We start from the raw sequence: 17,235 nt of genomic DNA, 5'->3' as shown, positions 1-17,235 counted from the left end.
AAAATAAGCTAATTTTAAAGTTGGATTGCACCAATACTTAAGATTTACCTTTGGTATCTTTTTGCAAAGGATGACTAATGAAAGAAAGTAATGAAAGAAAGTACAAACAGCAAATTAATTAATTTTGTTGTTTGTGGCTTAATTTTTTTTTCTTTTACCAATACTGAGTTTAAAAGCAAAATTAACAGTTCTATTAAAGACTTAGTAAATGGAAGTATGTTCCTAAAACTTGCATTTTATACTAGGAAGCAGGCTTAGCAGTGACCCATGGTTGTACTGTTAGGCTAATTAAGGGCCTTAAATTAGCAAATAATCAGCCTTATTTTTTGCTTGCTCTGACAGAAGAATGGAACCTGCACTAAAACTCATTAATCTGCTAATTGTTCTTCCCTGTTGAGGAAATCAATTAGTCCTGAGTTTTTAACCAGGACTTATACAAAATTCCTCTCATTTCTATAATTACCCCTTTTTTATTTAAGACATATTAAAAATCCTTTTAGCATGTTGAAATGTTGCCATACAAAGCATACTACTCAGTGCACAAATTTTGTTTTAACTGTAACATTTTCTTGGAAATTTTTGCTGAATTACACGTAACACTGAGCCAGACCAATATGGATTATTATTGATAAATAAATGATCATTGTTTTCCCTTACTGTTACAAACTACTGGAAAAGTGTAAATCTGAAGACATTGTAGACTAGGAACACTAGAAAGACTAAATGGAAGGTAGTTTGGCTTTTTTAGGGAGAATGCCTAAGCAGTATCCTTTGAGGCTCTGGTTTATCCCCCTGCGAGATACAGCATTAACCTACATTGGAATCTTTTAGTTTGTAAATGCAGAAATGATTCTGAACCTGTAGGATACCACTATTAAAGACAGACATGTTTTAGAACTGCCATCTAGAACAGTTGTAACCTGTGTTTGTATTATAGCGTGTCTTGGTCTTGGCGCTTTAATGCTCTCCTTTATTACAACGATATTCCTTCCTGTCTTTTTTTCTTCCTCTGCTTCTTTCCCTTTTCCCTACTTTTTCTGCCTTCTCTTCTTTCTATCTCCCAGATCTGAAAGATTTTCAGAACAATAAGCATAGGTACTTGCTAGCCTCTGAGAATCAACGCCCTGGCCATTTTTCCACAGCATCCATGGGGTCCCTCACTTCATCCCCATCTTCCTGCTCACTCAGTAGTCAGGTGGGCTTGACGTCTGTGACCAGTATTCAAGAGAGGATCATGTCTACACCTGGAGGAGAGGAAGCTATTGAACGTTTAAAGGTAAGTAATAGTTCAGACTGAATACAAGGTATTCTATATAGCTCCACAAGGAAGAACTAGGAGTAAAAATCACTAAGATTTCAACTCAGCATCTGGAGAACTCTTTGACTCTTAGAAGTGTCCTGAAAATTGAATTTTCTGCTTTGTAAGTTAATTTCTTTTCATTAGAATGCCTGAGTCTGACATGGCCAGGCAGAGTTGGGAAAAGTGCATGGGCAGTTCATAGGCTGGCAAGGCAGAGTAATGGATTAATAGATGTGTACGTTAATTCTGGGATAGTACATCAAGTTACAGTGAAATTGTTTTGTTAGAAATTTATTTGGAAACGTGGTTTCATTGAAAGATGGAATTCTGTGTAGAGCCATGCTTCTGTTAATAAAGATAAAGTTTGGGCCGGGTGCAGTGGCTCATGCCTGTAATCCCAGCACTTTGGGAGGCCGAGGCGGGGTGGATCACGAGGTCAGGAGATCAAGACCATCCTGGCTAACACGGTGAGACCCTGTCTCTACTAAAAATACAAAAAATTAGCCGGGCGTGGTGGCGGGCACCTGTAGTCCCAGCTACTCCTGAGGCTGAGGCAGGAGAATGGCATGAACCCAGGAGGCGGAGCTTGCAGTGAGCCGAGATCGTGCCACTGCACTCCAGCCTGGGGGACACAGTGAGACTCCGTCTCAAAAAAAAAAAAAAAAAAAAAAGATAAAGTTTGAACATTTGAGTAGCTGTTCCAGGTTTATTCAGATAGTTATTAAATTATATCTTCTAGAAGTTCACAGAAAGCCTTGATGCCCTATGATTACTGTACAGGAAGGTTATCTCCTCCTATGCTGGTACCCATGGGGTCACAGGGCCATAGTGCTGCATGTATGCAGATTACTGGCCTATGGCTCCCAGCTTTGCTGTTGGAGGTATTTCCCAGCCCCTTGCTGGCTCTGTCAGGTTCGATCTTATCTCTTTGTATGAATATGAAAGTTAAGAGCAGCAGAGCCTTCTGACTCATAGTTGCTTCTCTTCCTCCTCAATTAATTCAGTGCACAGACAGTTGTCACCTGCAGTGCTGAAAGCTGTTCAGGAATCCTGCCACCCATCAGATGACTGTGACAGCATCATCTGCTTTGAAGCAAATATTTTTTCTTTCCCTACTTGTCACCTCCAGGAAGATAGTTTGACCCATACCTTTTAGCCATTGTGTTCAAGAGTGCTAGGGTAGGGGACACAGGGAGGACAAAGAACACTTTTTAAGAGACTGAGAAGTTGCAGTCATGCTGCCAGCCAGCAGTCTTCTTCACAGTCACTTGGTATTCCCCTTGACTGCCATTCATGCAAGGACGATAGAGAACAGTGACACATTGACACATTTAATAGGTAAAAGGCTTGCCGAAAAACTCTTTAACACTAAAGTGAATTAAGCTTGATAATTGAATATGTCAGATGCTTTCATTTTAATTTTCATGTGAGGCTGAAAAAGATTTTATATGAAGAAAGAGGTTCTGCTTTTTCTTTCTTAATCAGCCTATCTTTTCCCTTGACATTTTACTTACTTCAAAAGTACAGTGTGGGCCGGGCATGGTGGCTCACACCTGTAAACCCAGTACTTTGGGAGGCTGAGGCAGGAGGATCATTTTAGCTCAGGAGTTTAAGGCTGCAGTGAGCTGTGATTGTACTGCTGCACTCCAGCCTGAGTGACAGAGCAAGACTCTATCTCAAAAAAACATGCTTTAGAAACAAAAATAAGGCCGGGCACGGTAGCTCACACCTGTAATTCCAGCACTTTGGGAGGCCAAGGTGGGCGGATCATCTGAGGTCAGGAGTTCAAGACCCGCTTGGCCAACAGTGAAACCCCATCTCTACTAAAAATACAAAAAAATTAAGCCGGGCTTAGTGGCTCATGCCTGTAATCCCAGCACTTTGGGAGGCTGAGGCAGGCAGATCACTTAAGGTCAGGAGTTCAAGACCAGCCTGGCCAACATGGTGAAACCCCATCTCAACTAAAAATAAGAAAATTAGCCAAGCATGGTGGCACACGCCTGTAATCCCAGCTGCTTGGAGGGTGAGGCACAAGAATCACTTGAACTTGGGAGGCGGAGGTTGCACAGCCTGGAGATTGCGCCATTGCACTCCAGTCTGGGCGGCAGAGTGAGACTCTGTCTCAAAAAATAAATAAATAAAAATAGAAAAATTAGCCGGCCGTGGTGACGTGCATCTATAGTCCCAGCCACTCGGGAAGCTGAGGCAGGAGAATCCCTTGAACCCAGGAGGCGGAGGTTACAGTGAGCTAAGATTGCGCCAATGCCCTCCAGCCTGGGCAACAGAGCGAGACTCCATCTCAAAACAAAAACAAAAACAAAAACAAAAATAATGTGCTTGTTTCTTCCTTCAGAACATGTAAGTGGAAAGTGAGTGTTCACCTAGCAAAGGGAGAAGGAGTGAGAAATCTTTCCATTAAATGTTGTAGGCTGCAGGGTAACTTTTGCTGTTGGTAAAATTGACTTTGAAATTTTACTAAAGACCTTAGTGAAGAGGAGTGGTAAGACTCCATTCACACATTTTCTCACAATAGGCATCAGTGACCATGTTGCTTTGCAGGGCTCTTTACAGAGCCAGAGTGAGAAATAGGGAGCTCCTTGGGAATGAGAAGTAAAACTCCCACTTACTGAGTCCTTAATATAAAATGTTCTTTTTCTTTGGGGATCTTAAGTCTTAACTATTTGCTTATTAAAGCCTTAGCTCATACACTTGAGATTACCCTTTCCTTTGACCTTCCTCTTGATGTAAAGGAGAAATTTCTCCCTAACTGCCAAGTGGGACCAATTGAAAATAATGTCACATGTTAGGAGTCAAGACATTAACCAGACTCTTCAAGATTCAGGTAACCCAGTGTCTTCCAAATCATTTCTAGGGAATAACACTGTCATTATTCAGGGAATTCTCCTTCCGACTTCCCTATGTCCCACTAAAGCAAGACAAAACAAAACTGTATTACTTCAATCAGAAAACAAATTTCTCTGTTTTAATTCTTCCTTACGCCAAAATAAAGAACTCTTCTGTTTTCCCTAGTTTTATTCTAGAAAGAAAACAGCTTCCTTAGTGTTTTGTGTTGTCTTGAGTTTTTAATGCAGTGTGGTACTTCACTGAAGCATAAGCACCTTAGTTCTGCTCTTATTTTGTGAATGGTGAGAATTCCTTTCGGGCAGACCTGCATTTTAATGCTGCACGCAGATAACATCTTTCATCCGTAGCGCCAGGGCAATGGTTGTGCAGTAGAAATGCTTGAGAATATCTAGGAACTGGGTTCCTAAGGCATGGTGCTGCAGGAGAAAAATATTATAATGGAAAACAGCAATAGAGGAGGTTAGTTTATTTTCCTAACATTTTATTTCCCTTTGTTTCTTTTTGACTTTAAAAAAGGTCAGTTGATTGGATACTGTTTTTACACATGATGTTGCTGTGGCTTTGTTCACTGAATAGCCTTTTTCCATATGTTAGGTACTCATGTCACACCATTGTAAAGATGTTTTTTTTTTTGAGACGGAGTCTTGCTCTGTTGCCCAGGCTGGAGTGCAGTGACGCGATCTCGGCTCACTGCAACCTCCGCCTCCCAGGTTCAAGCAATTCTCCTGCCTCAGCCTTCTGAGAAGCCGGGATTACAGGCATGTACCACCAGATCTGGCTAATTTTTGTATTTTTAGTAGAGACGGGGTTTCGCCATGTTGGCCAGGCTGGTCTCAAACTTCTGACTACAGGTGATCTGCCTGCCTCGGCCTCCCAAAGTGCTGGGATTACAAGCATGAGCCACCATGCCAGGTCTTCCTGTCAAATAAGGTTTTAAACATGCAGCTGTAGCCACAGCTCTCGTGTTTATTAGTCTGGCATCACAGTCAGTACTGTGAGTGCCGTTGCTTAGGCTTAGCCTATAAATATCCACAAATATCCATTACAGAAGCAGGCAAGGGCAAATGCTGTGCTAAGCAGCCCAAGGGCCACATTTGGAACCCACTTAGGAAGCATGCTATGTTCAGTACAGTAAAACCTTGGTGATTCAATGGCTTCAACAAATGTTCTGTGTAGTAAGTGTTTTTCATGGAAATATTTCTGACTTGTCCTGGTGATTTCTGTGTTTCCTTAACTGAATCATCAAGAAGAGATTAAATTGTTTAGCTATATGAACATAATTTATTAACCAGTGCTATACAAATAACTAGAGATGCAGACAGATATGACGTGAGACCAAAGAGTGAATGACACCTGAGCCTGGCATTCCTCGGAGCTTAAAGAAGAGTTCCTGGTGTCCCTCTGTTTTTTGGAATTTTTTTTTTTCAAAGAAAGGGAGGAGGATTAAAGATTTATCTCTTCAACCCCTCATTTCTGAACCATGAATCCACATTTCAAGTTCATCTTACATTAGGCCCCTAGAGTGGGGTATGGGAAGCCCTGGACACCAGCATGCCTGCCTGCCAGCAGAATGAGTTGATGCTCCTGAGACTGAATGCTGTTTTGCACTTGGCTTCCCTATTTATACTAAGTTTGCTACTCAGGCTTGAACAGAATATCCTTCACTTTTTCTTAACTTAGGGTGAACTGTTTCATAGAACATTTACTTGAAAGCCTGTTGATCCTGTTTTATTTGAAGAAAGAACAGTGAGTCAGCAAATAGCTCTAGACCTGTCTCAGTGAGTAGTGTGGGCTCACTTAGCTTCTCTGGTCTGTTGGAACACAGTGGCACCATCTTGGCTCAGTGCAACCTCTGCCTTCCAGGTTCAAGCGAATCTCCTGCTTCAGCCTCCCAAGTAACTGGGACTACAGGCGCGTGCCACTGTGCCCAGCTAATTTTCATATTTTTAGTAGAGATGGGGTTTCACCATGTTAGCCAGCTGATCTTGAACTCCTGTCTCTGGTCCAGTTTTCTTATCTCGCGAATGGTTCCAGAATAAATGATTTTGCAGGCTTTTTTCAGCCCTGAAGTTGTGCTAATGTGACTCACAGTTATTATTTTCTCTAAGTTTCCCTCAAAGTTTTTAAAAATAGCTTTCTAGACAACCTAAAAATTGCAGCTGAAAACTGTAATAAAAATAAAAGTTGTACCTTACTCATTAAATCTCTTTTCTGCAAAGAGATCATGTTCTGATTTACTCTTCAGTTGGTAAGTAAAATTAGATAAGTCATATTAGAGTTGGCTGCAAAATGGTAAGAGGATTCCTAGACAGTAATTTTGCTTTCTTAGAGTGAGTTCTACAGTTGCCCCAAAATAGGATGGCTTTAATATGACTAGATAATCCTCTGCTCTGAAATAACCTTTTTCTGAAGGTAATCAACTAGGAAGAAATATTTTTAAAATATCTCATATGTCAGTTTGTATTCCATAATCAACAGTGGTTTATTGTGGTTAGTACTATAATAAGTACTAGTCAAGATGCCTTGTTTAGGTTGGGTGCATCCCGTTGTCCTGTTTGTTGAAGGTTTTCACTTTGAGAAGATTGTATAGATTTCTACCCAGCTATCTTTAATAGACCTTAAAATTATGTAGGTTATATCATCAGCTTGTCTTGTATTTGCCTATTTAAAATCATATGCAGGGTGGGGCTGGGAGGAAAAGAAAAAAAAGGAAAAAAGCAGTCATATGCAAAAGCATTTTCTTTTTTTAAAGAGGGGCTCACTGTGTTGCTCAGGCTGGAGTGTAGTGGTGCAGTCATAGCTCACTTATGCAGAAGCGTTTAACACCACTCTTAGTGGTTGTTGAATAACTTTTGTGGTGCTTTGTAGATAAACTATTGAAAACTTGGTTCTTGGCCTTCTCACTCCTTAGGGAATTGTGTGGATTTGTCTTGCTCGCTGGCCCTCTAGTATGACACTTTTGTTCTCCATTTGTGGGGCGGCATGTGCACTGCATGGTAATCATTTCTGCTGAGGACCGTGTAGAGATGCCATTCAGGTAGCTGTTTTAGCCTTTGAGCCTCTGTGTGTGTTCTGAAGCCTAATGAGAGCCATTTCAGGTGGTTTTTGTCACTTGCCACCCCCAACTGCAGACTTGTTCTAGCTTCTTCCACCTTGTAAGTATAACTCTTTTCTGAAAAAGTACCTCCTACATGGCTGCCTTACTGATGCCCAGGTTCCTTCTTTCATCTGTTTTGCTCTTTGCCTACCTTTGCTGGTTGTTGTTGTTCTTCATCTTTCTTTTTCTTTTTTTTAAATTTTATTTTAAATCATACCCTCCTATTTGTTCCACCAAACTCATATACTACTTTGCTTTTGCAGCTGCTGCTTTGAATCTTTACTCTTGCTTTTTTCACGTGTTCCCTTGCCTTGCCTTTGGTATGTTTTTTGTTTTGAGGTGACATCCAGTCATGTAATATTCTGGAAGTCCAAGAGATCCAGAAAGTCAAACACTAGACAACTTAAGGTTTATTACTCACAAGTCCTTTCTGTGTAGATATTTACGTTTTGGGGTCACAGGCTTCGTTAGTAACCTGTTATCATATGAATCATACATTGAAGTGTTTGATGAACTATAACACTTTTCCTTGTTAATCACTACTAGCATCATTACTATATTTCATTATCATCATCTGACTTTCTTACTTCATCTCCATGACCAGCATTTTCACCTGTTTTGGCATGTGCTCGTCCCCCTTTTTTGTACTCCTTTTCCTTCCATTCTTTGCCTAGTTGCTACTTGTCCTTCATTTCTCTGTCTGGGCCTCACTCAGCCTTGATTCACCCATGTTACAGAGACCTGTGAATACTCCAGTTCTAGCTCTTAGTACACTGTTCTCTTATCTCCTACTGTATTCGTTCTCAGTCCTCAGACATGCTGCTCTAGCAACACATTATTCCTAGAAAACTCCAGGTACTTTCCCACTCTCAGCATACCCACATGGCAGCTTCTGCTCTTCTTTGATCTCTGCTCACATATCACTGAGTCTGTGAGGCCTGTCCTGACAACGTCACTTTAGATTGCTCCCTCACCTACCCTTCCCCATGTGTTTTTTCCTCTTGTTGCTTTATTTTTGTCTGGAGCACTTGCCACTATCTGACATACTGTGTACTTATTGATTAAAACGGATTATATCATGGCGGGGCACGGTGGCTCACACCTGTAATCCCAGCACTTTGGGAGGCTGAAGCGGGCGGATCACCTGAGGTCAGGAGTTCAAGACCAGCCTGACCAATATGGTGAAACCTCATATCTACTAAAAATACAAAAACTTGCCGGACATAGTGGTGTGCACCTGCAGTGCCAGCTACTCAGGAGGCTGGGACAGGAGAATCGCTTGAACCTGGGAGGTGAAAGTTGCAGTGAGCCGAGATCGCACCACTGTACGCTAGCCTGGATGACAGAATGAGACTCTGTCTCAAACAGACAAACAAACAAACAAACAAAATAAATAATAGGATTATATCAGTCTCCTTACTACAATGTAAATCTTATGAAGGCAGAGATTTTGTTCTCTGACATATCCATAGGTGCCTTGAAGAAGGCTTGATATGTAATGGGGTTGTATATAAGTATTGAATGAATAAATCATCACTTACTTCTCTCTCTCTCTCTCTAGTATACAGTAACCTCCTTGAGAGCAGGAAACATGTTTTGGTTCTTTTTAAATTAAATTTAATTTAATTTAATTAATTTATTTTTTAAATTTTACTTTATGTTCCAGGATGTATGTGCAGAATGTGTAGGCTTGTTACATAGGAATACATGTGCCATGGTGGTTTGCTGCCCCTATCAACCCGTTATCTGGGTTTTAAACCCTATATGCATTAGGTTCTTATATAAGTGTAAACACTCAGCAAGTGATTGGTAAATTGTCACTTCAGTGTGTGTCTTCAGATGCGATTTAATACTAAACCTTTCTATGTTGACTGCTGGGTTGTGTTCAGGAGGTTAGTGTGTTATGGCGAAATTGTAGTGAAACAAAAGCAGTAAATACGTTTGGGAACTTTATTCTTTTTTTTCTTTTTTTGAGATGGAGTCTTGCTCTGTTGCCCAGGCTGCAGTGCAGTGGCGCGATCTCGGCTCGCTGCAAGCTCTGCCTCCCGGGTTCATGCCGTTCTCCTTCCTCAGCCTCCTGAGTAGCTGGGATTACAGGCGCCTGCCACCATGCCCACGTGGATCACGAGGTCAAGAGCTTGAGACCATCCTGGCCAACATGGTGAAACCCCATCTCTACTAAAAATACAAAAATTAACTGGGCGTGGTGGCACGTGCCTGTAGTCCCAGCTACTCGGGAGGCTGAGGCAGGAGAATCACTTGAACCCCAGAGGTGAGGTTGCAGTGATCTGAGATCGCGCCACTGCAGCCTGGTGACAAAGGAAGACTCCGTCTCAAAAAAAAAAAAAAGACTTGGAGGATTTATTTGTTTGGGGTTGATTTAGTTTTAGGTCTAATCTTTATGATTCTTATCTTACGTATTAATAAAAGAAAAATCTCTTTACATTTAATTCTGGCCTGTATCCTCAAAGGGCATGATTTGCTTCTTGCTTTTCTAGCATGGTATGTTAAATTATAAGACTCTTTGCCCCTTTAACTGTGCGCTTCCTTCCTTAGGAATCAGAGAAGATCATTGCTGAGTTGAATGAAACTTGGGAAGAGAAGCTTCGTAAAACAGAGGCCATCAGAATGGAGAGGTCAGGAGGTTAAAATCTGGAAATGTTTCTAAGTTTTCTAGGGGATGTGGATTACTTTATCGTAAGAAAAGATAAAATATAAATTAAAATCAAAGAGTCTGCCCTTCTAAAACACAAAACGAAACCAAAAAAATGGACAGGGATTTATGGCCAGTTGAATTTATGCTTTGAAATGACATCTACATATTTAAATATTATCTAGGGAGTCACAGGTTTATTAGTTACCATATTACATGTTGCTAGGGATTCATAAAAATGGAACATATTGGCCAGGCGCGGTGGCTCACGCCTGTAATGCCAGCACTTTGGGAGGCTGAGGTGGGCAGATCACGAGGTCGGGAGATCGAGACCATCCTGGCTAGCACGGTGAAACCCCATCTCTACTAAAAATACAAAACAAATTAGCCGGGCATGGTGGTGGGCACCTGTAGTCCCAGCTACTCGGGAGGATGAGGCAGGAGAATGGCGTGAACCTGGAAGGCAGAGTTTGCAGTGAGCCGAGATGGTGCCACTGCACTGCAGCCTGGGTGACAGCAAGACTCTGTCTCAAAAAAAAAAAAAAAAGGAATAGCCTCTTCTTTTCTTTTTTATATTAATATGCATATCATTTATGAATTATTGACTATCCCAAAGTCAGTTGAGACAAAGTTCTTATCTCAGTGAATATAACTTTAACAAAGCAAGATTTAATTTATTTTGAATGTGATGTTGCTTTTAGAAATAACTTCTCATTAATGATGAGATAAGCACATTATTTTATGTTTGCATTATTGGCTATAAACATGGCCAGTTGTTTTTGCTTTGCAGGCTTTATTTTGCAATTCATATTAGACTGATTTAATTGACATTTTGGTATTAGTGTTCTGATATACCTGTTTTTTTCCTAGAGAGGCTTTGTTGGCTGAGATGGGAGTTGCCATTCGGGAAGATGGAGGAACCCTAGGGGTTTTCTCACCTAAAAAGGTAGGAAACAATGCTGTGAAACCTAATCAGACAGAGACACTTTTTGTTTGTCTTTGTTACTGGGGCACTTCATGTCTTTCAGGACCTACTCTCCCCCTTATTATCTTGATACTTGCCTTAATTTCAGATATTTCTGATTTCATCTTAGAGCATGGTCTTATAGGACAAAGGCAGCCTATTTCTAAAATGCCTATCTTGTTTACTATTTACAAAAGAAAAAACCTAAGGCAATATGTAACCTTTGGCCATGATTCAGTTTGTTTAGTCATCTTATTTGTTGCTTTCTCTTAAATTCCCAGCCTAACCTAGCGTACTTTCAGTTTTGGCTACTCTTTCATGTAGATTTTCCCACAGAAGTCGTCTACCCTGCTTTATAACTTTTTGGAACCAATTTCAGCTGTACAGGTTTGTGGAGAATAATACTGCTTCCATTTGCTTCTGCAATTTGTATTATAGACAGCCATTGTACTAAGTAAAGCAATTCCTGTCCCTATCCTTCTAGACTCCTCTGCTTCCTTCTTCATTTTTTAAAAAGTGTCTCCAATAGTTACCTTCCTTTTTGCATAATCATAGTTATGAAGTAGTTACGTAGCTTTTAGCTAATTAGAGTAGTAAGGGGTTTTTTGTTTTTTTCTTAAACTAAGTTGCAACGTCTTGTTGGATACTAGAAAATGACTATCAAATGGTTATTTTGTGTGCTTATGTATCAGAAAATAGGAGAACATATATCGATGTACAAAGCATGTATTTTATGCCACTAGTAAATTGTCCTTTATTTCAAGTGACCTCACATTGGCTATTGGAGACTTAAACATCTTTATTCACAGGTTCTGTTGATGATCTCTCTAAGTTAGGATACAAGGGGTGGTGAGTTTTGAATTGGTACTTTTATGTGATATGAAATATTCCTGTGGTTTTCGCTACAATTCTTCTGGTCAGGTTTTTCTATCCTGGCCACATAACTTTTTTTTTTTTTCTTCCCAAATTCCAATGTGTTATTTTCAACAGAAAAGACTGATGTAAAGACATTTTAGATGCATATTGTAGAATAGAACAGTAAGTATTTTGTATGTTTATATTATGAAAGGTTAGTGGTTTTCACAGTTTTAATAGTTTTTCCTTCAGTAAGACATGTATTCATTCAGATATGTTACTTAGGATTATATAGATTTTAGCAGTTACAGTTTTGGTGGAATTTAATTGTGCCTATGCATATGTCTAATAAAGGTATTTTATAACATCTTACAGTATTAAAAACTGTGAGGAAATTTTTTTTTTTTTTTTGAGACAGAGTCTCACTCTGTCGCCAGGCTGGACTGCAGTGGTGTGATCTTGGCTCACTGCAACCTCCGCCTCCCGGGTTCAAGTGATTCTCCTGCCTCAGCCTCCCAAGTAGCTGGACTGCAGGCGCATGCCACCACGCCCAGCTAAGTTTTGTATTTTTAGTAGAGATGGTTTCACCATGTTGGCCAAGGGTGGTCTTGATCTCTTGACTTTGTGATCCACCCACTTCAGCCTCTCGAAGTGCTGGGATTACAGGCATGAGCCACTGTGCCTGGCTGGAAAATTTTTATTATAACAACTAGTGAAAATATTATGCATTTAACATAAATCATAAATAACTTGAACAAATGTTGAGATGTACACTGCATGGAATTCCAAAGTGAGATCTCTGCTTCCAAAGCTTTTTCTTACTTTAATTTTACCCATCTTGCTTTAGCTTTCTAGACTTCTTCATGAAAGGAAGGGATATACCAGTGACCACATCCAAACTCAGTCTTAGGACCTGTTTCTGAGATTCCATTTTTCAAATTATGATGTGCTTTAAAGAATGCTACTCACAAAGGGCTTTGACTTTCTCAAACCAGTCAAGTTCTTCAACTACAAAGGGGGATGCTAGTTGAGAAGATGTGGAGGTTTTTCAGATTTCTCTTTAACCATCTTTTATAGTTCCTTTTCCTACCCCCTCATCTGACTCTTCTTTCATTCTTCCACATTTGCTGGCACTCTCTTGAGTAGATTTTGGCCTCAAGACCATGTGACTTATTTTTGGATTCCAGTGGGTTATTTTCACTAAAGAAGGTTGGTTTTTTAAAAAGATTTTAGAAATATTAGAGTTAGACGAAGAGGATTGTTAGAAGATGTTTATCTTATCGAATATCAGTAATTTTACTTTTTTCTTTAAGGTAAAGACTAATAAATTAAAATCTTTTAAGATAAAGACAAATTAATAACTGGGATCATAGAAGAACTGATAAAAATTATAGTGGGAAGTGGTGGGGGGGTATGGGGACATTTTAATAAAAGTAAATATTTCTTGAGATTTTTACCCAGGCATTTACAAAAATTATAATTATTCCATTCAGAGAATTGGCCTGTCATTTTTTCCTTGTGCTTTGACCTTATCAAAAATTGGGTCTTGTTTTTTTATCCCAGAACTCATGTTTTAAAATGGAATGCCAGGCACAGTGGCTCACTCCTATAGTCCCAACACTTTGGGAGGCCAAGGAGGGTGGGTCAGTTGAGGTCAGTAGTTCGAGACCAGCCTGGCCAACATGGTGAAACCCTGCCTCCACTAAAAATAGAAAAATTAGCCAGGCGTGGTGGCGAACACCTGTAATCCCAGCTACTTGAGAGGCTGAGGCAGGAGAATCACTTGAACCTGGAAGGCAGAGGTTGCAGTGAGTCAAAATCATGCCGCTGTACTCTAGACAGAGCGAGACTCTGTCTCAAATTAATTAATTAAAATAAAATAGAATGCACTTGGTTCCGTTTGGTGAGGCCTGAAGAGAGTGTTTTCTCTTTATTATGGAACCGCAACTAGGGATAAAAAGAAATCCCTCTCTAGGCTCTGTGGAGAGTTGGAGAAGCCTGGCCTCTTGTAGGCCCCTGTTGTTACCACAGCTCTCTCATGGTGCCCTGCTCCAAATTGATCATCTGTAATCTTTTTCAGACCCCACATCTTGTTAACCTCAATGAAGACCCACTAATGTCTGAGTGCCTACTTTATTACATCAAAGATGGAATTACAAGGTATATTTATTTCCTGTTTTGGTCACTTCGTGTTTTTTCCCCCTCTTAGATAATTGAATAACTAAAGGGAAGGGGTTGAAAAAATTAACGTAATGATTTGCTGTATTTTTTGTCTGAAATAGTTACAAACTATCCTCTCTTTCCAAATAATGTGTTTTTGCCACTGGAGCCAGTTACTATGTAGTTTTTCTCTGAAGACCCTAAATAATTTTTTTTTCCTTTAACAAATATACATTCCTTAGGGATTTTATTTGACTCATGTCTTTATAATACTGTATGAGTTACATTGGTATATCAGTGCTCCTTGTTTCTTATTCTGATGTAGAGAGGTTGATCATATGTGAGGATAGAATTCATAGTTGAAAGCTTCTGATGCAACAAGGCAATACCTTTTTTGTACGTACCAAAGGATATTCTTTGGAATAAAGAGGTTCATTGTTTGTAGTGCTTTCTGTGTCTGAATTTCCCTGGGAAACACTTTCTCTTGTGTTCAGGGTTGGCCAAGCAGATGCTGAGCGGCGCCAGGACATAGTGCTGAGCGGGGCTCACATTAAAGAAGAGCATTGTATCTTCCGGAGTGAGAGAAGCAACAGCGGGGAAGGTGAGCATTCCTGGCTGGAGCTTCAGCAACAACATTTTCATTTTATATTATGAGAAATCCTTAAGACTTTGTATTCTCTGTCTATCAGTAGTACTTTCTTATACAATCTAATTCTGAAAAATGGAGAGACCTAGGCTGCTTATGAATGCAGAGATGGACAAGGCTGCTTTACATGAAAATAGCTTGGACAAAAGAAGCCCTTTTGTTACTGCCAAGAACTGAGAAGGACATAGGCAATTAGGCTTGGTCTGGAATGTTAATTATTTAATAGAAAAGTAAGAAAATAGCAAATATCCTGGGTAATAGGAGATTTGAAGGACATTAAGTCTTAACCCAGCAGAATTTATTTTTATCTAAAAGGGAAGAAAAAGTCAGTCTTGATTTTTGCCTGGGTTATTAACAAAACAACCATTTAATGTTTTTTTTCTGTTATATAAGTCACTCATTCCCTTATCAAAATATTAGCTTTTCAGTCTTTAGTTTCTGGTTATTACCTATATCTCATCCTTACAATTTCTGACGGTTCTGAGTTTTATTGACTGAACTGTCAGAGATCACTGAAACTAATATTTCCTATCATCTTCTTAGGTTTATCAAATAGAGTTAAATGTTCTTGTGTTAGCCATGGCCACAGATAGCCTCTTCTATTGGGGCTAGTTCTGGTACCCCAAAATGAACTACTGTATAGACAACTTCAGCCACTTGATTGATTGCAGGGATTTATTCTACTTACTGCAAATCCTGATAAGCAACTGCTTTCCATTATTTGATTCCAATAGTTTGTAATGATAACATTAATTTGTGTTTGTTCCTCTTAGTTATCGTGACCTTAGAGCCCTGTGAGCGCTCAGAAACCTATGTAAATGGCAAGAGGGTGTCCCAGCCTGTTCAGCTGCGCTCAGGTGAGACTGGGAGAGGTTTGCCATCTTCAGCAATGTGCACATGGCTTCTGTGACAACTCTAATTTTTGGCTGTTTAAAGGCTGAAGTAATAGTCAGCATTAGGATTTTTGTTCTTGTGAAAACAACAGCTCTGAAAGCTGTCTTTTCACATTAGGGAGGGGTGAGGTTATTAAATAGATACTATATATTAAAAAAATTATTTCTTAACCCTATTTTTCTGTTTTGTGGTAGGAAACCGTATCATCATGGGTAAAAACCATGTTTTCCGCTTTAACCACCCGGAACAAGCACGAGCTGAGCGAGAGAAGACTCCTTCTGCTGAGACCCCCTCTGAGCCTGTGGACTGGACATTTGCCCAGAGGGAGCTTCTGGAAAAACAAGGAATTGATATGAAACAAGAGATGGAGAAAAGGTAATGCACAGTTACGCAGCCCATATGACTGTTTCTTCTTTTAAACATGTAATACTAATAGCATTCTTGAATTTTTTTTTTTTTTTTTACTTCTAGGCTACAGGAAATGGAGATCTTATACAAAAAGGAGAAGGAAGAAGCAGATCTTCTTTTGGAGCAGCAGAGACTGGTAGGAGTCCTGAATCTGCTAAACTGTTGGGAAAAGGGCAGCTTGTTCCCATACTTTCCCTGTTCCACAGAGCAGTACTCACCCAAATTGCTTCTGTCTCAATGATACCAAGCACTATTCTTTAATTTCCTTAATGGAGAATGAACTTAAATCTCCCGGTAGCCTTAGCCTGAAAAAATAGTCCACAGAGGTACTCTTTTGGGCTTTTTATGTCTTAAAGCCAAATCTTAACTTCTGTTACAACCAAATACTTTTTGAGGAAATAGAGCTTTTCTGGTAGCCTTTGCCTCTTGATAGTGGTTTTGGAATTTGCTTCAGTGGTGGTTCTTTAAATGATAATTACTCTGAATATTGAATTTGGTGAGAGTTTGCCTTGGTTTTGTTTCTGATCACTTGATAGTACTAATTCTCTGCTCTTGGGCTGACTTTGGGATTGTTCTTACGCTGGGCAGACTTTTTTTTTTTAAGTTAAACTGTGTCTAAAAGTGTTGCTGCACAGTTGCATGTGTTACTCCTTTCCTTATCCCCTGCATGGAGTCTGAATTCTCAATCAGGTTCTCAGTGGCATGTGTGGTAGCGGTGGGAGCAGAGGCTGCATACCCAGCCCGGACAGGACAGAAGGCTTGCTTCCTTTGAGGGAAGGAGGATTTGAGTGAGCAGCTGGAAAGTCTGTTTAAGGTCCCAGCTAGTGATACAATACTAATGACTTCAGCGTTTTATAATGGTAATTGATTTCCCAGATTTGATAGAAACTGAATCTCATGAATAAATAAGTTGATCCATTAGTTAGATTTTCATTTTTAAAGCCAACCAAACAACCAATTTTGGTTAACAAAGCTGTGGTTATAAGAACCTTCTCAGCATTCATTTGATATGTAAGAATAAAGTATAACTAACCTTTGGATACTGTGGATGCAGTTTAGGAAGTTCTCATTTTTTAAGATTCAGTTGTATCTTTCTTTTAAGGTAAGGGGGCATTAGGGAGAAAGTTCAAGCACTGGCTTCTTTCCTTAGTATAAAATACAGCATGTAAACTACAGCCTTATAGTCATGCTCTGTGCTTTGGAGAAGAAGGGGCTAGTGCTAAGTGGGCCAGAAACGTGAAGGACTTGAGCAAAAGCAACCTTTTCCAGAGTACCTCAGTTCTCAGGCATGGGCATGGATTAAACCAGTTAGTTTGTTATCTTGTAAATTATAGTAAAGCCCTAAAAAGAATGGATTGTAAGAATAAATCAAGGGTTTGGGGCAAGATAATAG

General features: G+C 39.8%; 1 protein-coding gene across 13 annotated transcripts in view; it reads left to right on the top strand.

Annotated features, from left to right (window-relative positions):
* KIF1B (kinesin family member 1B) overlaps positions 1-17,235 on the top strand; it is a 172,048-nt gene that overhangs the window by 70,663 nt on the left and 84,150 nt on the right. For 7 of the 13 annotated variants that reach the window (XM_024345258.3, XM_054664536.2, XM_054665666.2 and 4 more), the window contains 8 exon segments: positions 1,143-1,276; positions 9,819-9,898; positions 10,786-10,861; positions 13,815-13,894; positions 14,389-14,495; positions 15,314-15,397; positions 15,629-15,809; positions 15,906-15,978. In XM_024345258.3, coding sequence (XP_024201026.1) covers positions 1,143-1,276; positions 9,819-9,898; positions 10,786-10,861; positions 13,815-13,894; positions 14,389-14,495; positions 15,314-15,397; positions 15,629-15,809; positions 15,906-15,978 — 815 coding nt within the window. 13 annotated transcript variants of the gene reach the window in all.

This window comes from Pan troglodytes, chromosome 1 (assembly GCF_028858775.2).
Source record: "Pan troglodytes isolate AG18354 chromosome 1, NHGRI_mPanTro3-v2.0_pri, whole genome shotgun sequence".
NCBI lineage: Eukaryota > Metazoa > Chordata > Mammalia > Primates > Hominidae > Pan > Pan troglodytes.
The sequence above is the reverse complement of the archived record's forward strand: the minus strand, read 5'-3'. Positions and strand labels throughout refer to the sequence as shown.